The following is a 2,735-nucleotide window of genomic DNA, read 5'->3' as shown; positions in this document are numbered from 1 at the left end:
GCTGCACACGCCCACCCGGGGCTAAGCGGCCCCGTTTGCGCACATGCGCAAACGGGGAATGCGCGCCCACACGTGTTCACACAGGTCAGCCATTTCCGTGGCCCACTGGCCAAGAGTTTGGGGACCCCTTGCTTTAGGTTCCAAGCCAACCAGCCAGATTTTCAGTTGGTGTTGGATCCTGATCTCCTGAAATATTCTCATGGTCTCTTGAAAATGGACACCTTGCTGGAGAGGGGGGGGGCATGCTTCTTGGCGTGTTCTGCGCATGTAGTCTTTCATCCATCCTTTGCTCTTTTTGAACCCTGCAGGTCACGGGATAGACAGCCGCCCTGCCATGGCCATTTTTGAATTGCTTGACTACATTGTGAACGAGGTGAGTGGCCCGGAGAAGAGATTTTTGGCTCTGCTCTAGACTGACCCTTTGCTTAATGCCTTTCAGTCGTGTCCCTGGAGGCGTGGGATTAAAACAGTGCGGTGGGTGGATTAAAACGCCTGGTGGAATATCTGGCTTTTCGTGTCTCTGGCCAGGTGCCCTTGCTGGTCAGCCCGGTTTCTGTGGTGAGCCTTCTCTTGTCAACATCTGTTTAATAAATATAAGCTCCCGACCAGTTTAATAAATATAAGCTCCCAACCAGTTTAATAAATATAAGCTCCCGACCAGTTTAATAAATATAAGCTCCCAACCAGTTTAATAAATATAAGCTCCCAACCAGTTTAATAAATATAAGCTCCCAACCAGTTTAATAAATATAAGCTCCCAACCAGTTTAATAAATATAAGCTCCCAACCAGTTTAATAAATATAAGCTCCCGACCAGTTTAATAAATATAAGCTCCCAACCAGTTTAAGAATACCAACTGGCAGTCAAAAGGCATGAGGAAAATTCTTTCATTTCACATGGGCGGCGGGCCCCATCTCGGAGTGGGACCAAAATGCCACCGTCTAGGTGGATGGCCTGGACGAGAAGGTCAGCGAGCCGATCTTCCTCCAGGCGGGCCCGGTGGTCAACGCCCACATGCCCAAAAACCGCGTCACGGGCCAGCACCAAGGTTCATGGATTTCCTCAGCGAGGAGGACGCCGATTATGCTATCAAGATCGTGAACATGATCAAACTCTACAGGAAGCCCATCCGGGTCAACAAGGCCTCGGCCCACAACAAGAACCTGGATGTGGCTGCCAACGTCTTCCTTGGCGAGCTGGATCCGGAGATTGACGAGAAGCTGCTGTACGACACATTGAGCGCCTCGGGGGTCATCCTGCAGACTCCGAAGATCACGCGTGACCCTGACACGGGCAACTCCCAAGGGTGACGCCTTCATCAGTTTTGCCAGCTTCGATGCCTCAGATGCCGCCATTGAGGCGATGGATGGACGGTACCTGGGCAGCCGCCCCATTACCGTCCCCTGCGCTTTGAAGAAGGATTCCAAGGGGGGGGGGCACGGCTCCGCCGCTGAGCTCCTCGTAGCACAGACCCCCCCCCATCTCCCAGGCCGACCGGCCACACCAACTCTTTGCAGACGCTACGCCCCCGCCCTTGGTGCCCATGCCAGTGGTTACCACCTTGGGACCAGGGGTTACTCCTCCAGGCATCCCCCCACCTGGATCGTTTCCTTCACCGGTACCCCCCCCCCGGGAGCTTTGCCACCAGGATTTCCTCCAGCCATGCCACCAGGGGCAAATGCCCCAGGACCTCCTTCCACAGGAGTCCCCGGGGAGGGGCGCATCCTCCCCACCCACATCCTTCCCCTCCTGGTGGGATGTATCCAGGCATGCCACAAATGCAAGTCCAGGGGCAGGGGGGCAGCCCCAGGGGCAGGGGGACCCCCAGGGGCAGGGGGGCAGCCACCTCCACGCCCACCCCCCAGGCATGCCCCATCCTGGGCCATCCCCCCCCATGGGCATGCCACCTAGGGGACCTCACTTTGGATCACCAATGGGTCATCCTGGTCCCATGCCACCTCATGGGAGGCGTGCGCTGCCTCCCTTGATGCCACCCCATAGATACAATGGCCCCCCTTGGCCCCCTCCCTACAGCTACCAGCGCATCCCTCTGCCGCCTCGTCCTGCCCAACGGCCCATGGTGCCTCCACGGGGGCCTATGTGGGGGCCTCTCCCTCCCTAGGCCAAAAAAGGTCAATAGGCCCCCTGAAAAAACAGCCACTTCCTGTGGGTCTCCCCTTGTCTGGGTTTTGTTTTGCGAGGGGGGGGGGACACAAACATTCCAACAAGCAGCATCTCCTTCCTTAGTGAAAAACAGGCTCCTGTCTTCAGCAGGATTGAAGGTTTGCTCATCCTACTATTAGCTCTGTTCCCTTAAACGAAAGCAGGTTTTTCGCTTTTCCCTTTTTTTTTTAATAATCCTGTTTGTGAAATGCAACTGAAAAACTGTTTTGAAATAAAAAAATGAGAAGGCTAATTTCACAATAGACAGACAGATGTAACCATCGTTGCAATGGGGAAAATGTGATCGTCCTAGACCAAGCCAAATCCAAAAATGCCAGGGAATTCCTAGAAGTGTAGCCCTCTGACCGATCAGCCATCAACGGACACAGAGGCGTTAACCACGTCTGCAGACGGTGCAAAAGAGGCCATCAACCAGCCCCCAAAGGGAACAAAAAGACCCCAGCTCTTCTCCTTTCTACCAGCAACCAGCACCCAGATCAGCAGAGATTAACTCCCAGGTCACCTTCAGACCAAGTAAGCAACACCCCAGTGAAGATACGGCCAAAGAGCC

At 54.5% G+C, this 2,735-nt stretch overlaps 1 protein-coding gene and 1 pseudogene across 1 annotated transcript in view; both read left to right on the top strand.

Annotated features, from left to right (window-relative positions):
- Positions 1-308: 308 nt before the first annotated feature.
- LOC107300021 (dual specificity mitogen-activated protein kinase kinase 2-like) overlaps positions 309-2,735 on the top strand; it is a gene marked incomplete at its 5' end in the record, with an annotated part of 16,751 nt that continues 14,324 nt past the window's right edge. The window contains one exon of the mRNA XM_015829364.1: positions 309-373. Coding sequence (XP_015684850.1) covers positions 309-373 — 65 coding nt within the window. The remainder of the gene's footprint in view (positions 374-2,735) is intronic.
- Positions 429-2,123, top strand: LOC107300020 (annotated as a pseudogene).

This window comes from Protobothrops mucrosquamatus, unplaced genomic scaffold (assembly GCF_001527695.2).
Source record: "Protobothrops mucrosquamatus isolate PMUCROS unplaced genomic scaffold, P.Mucros_1.0 scaffold5959, whole genome shotgun sequence".
In the NCBI taxonomy this organism is placed as follows: Eukaryota; Metazoa; Chordata; class Lepidosauria; order Squamata; family Viperidae; genus Protobothrops; species Protobothrops mucrosquamatus.
This window is presented reverse-complemented; position numbering and strand designations above follow the sequence as displayed.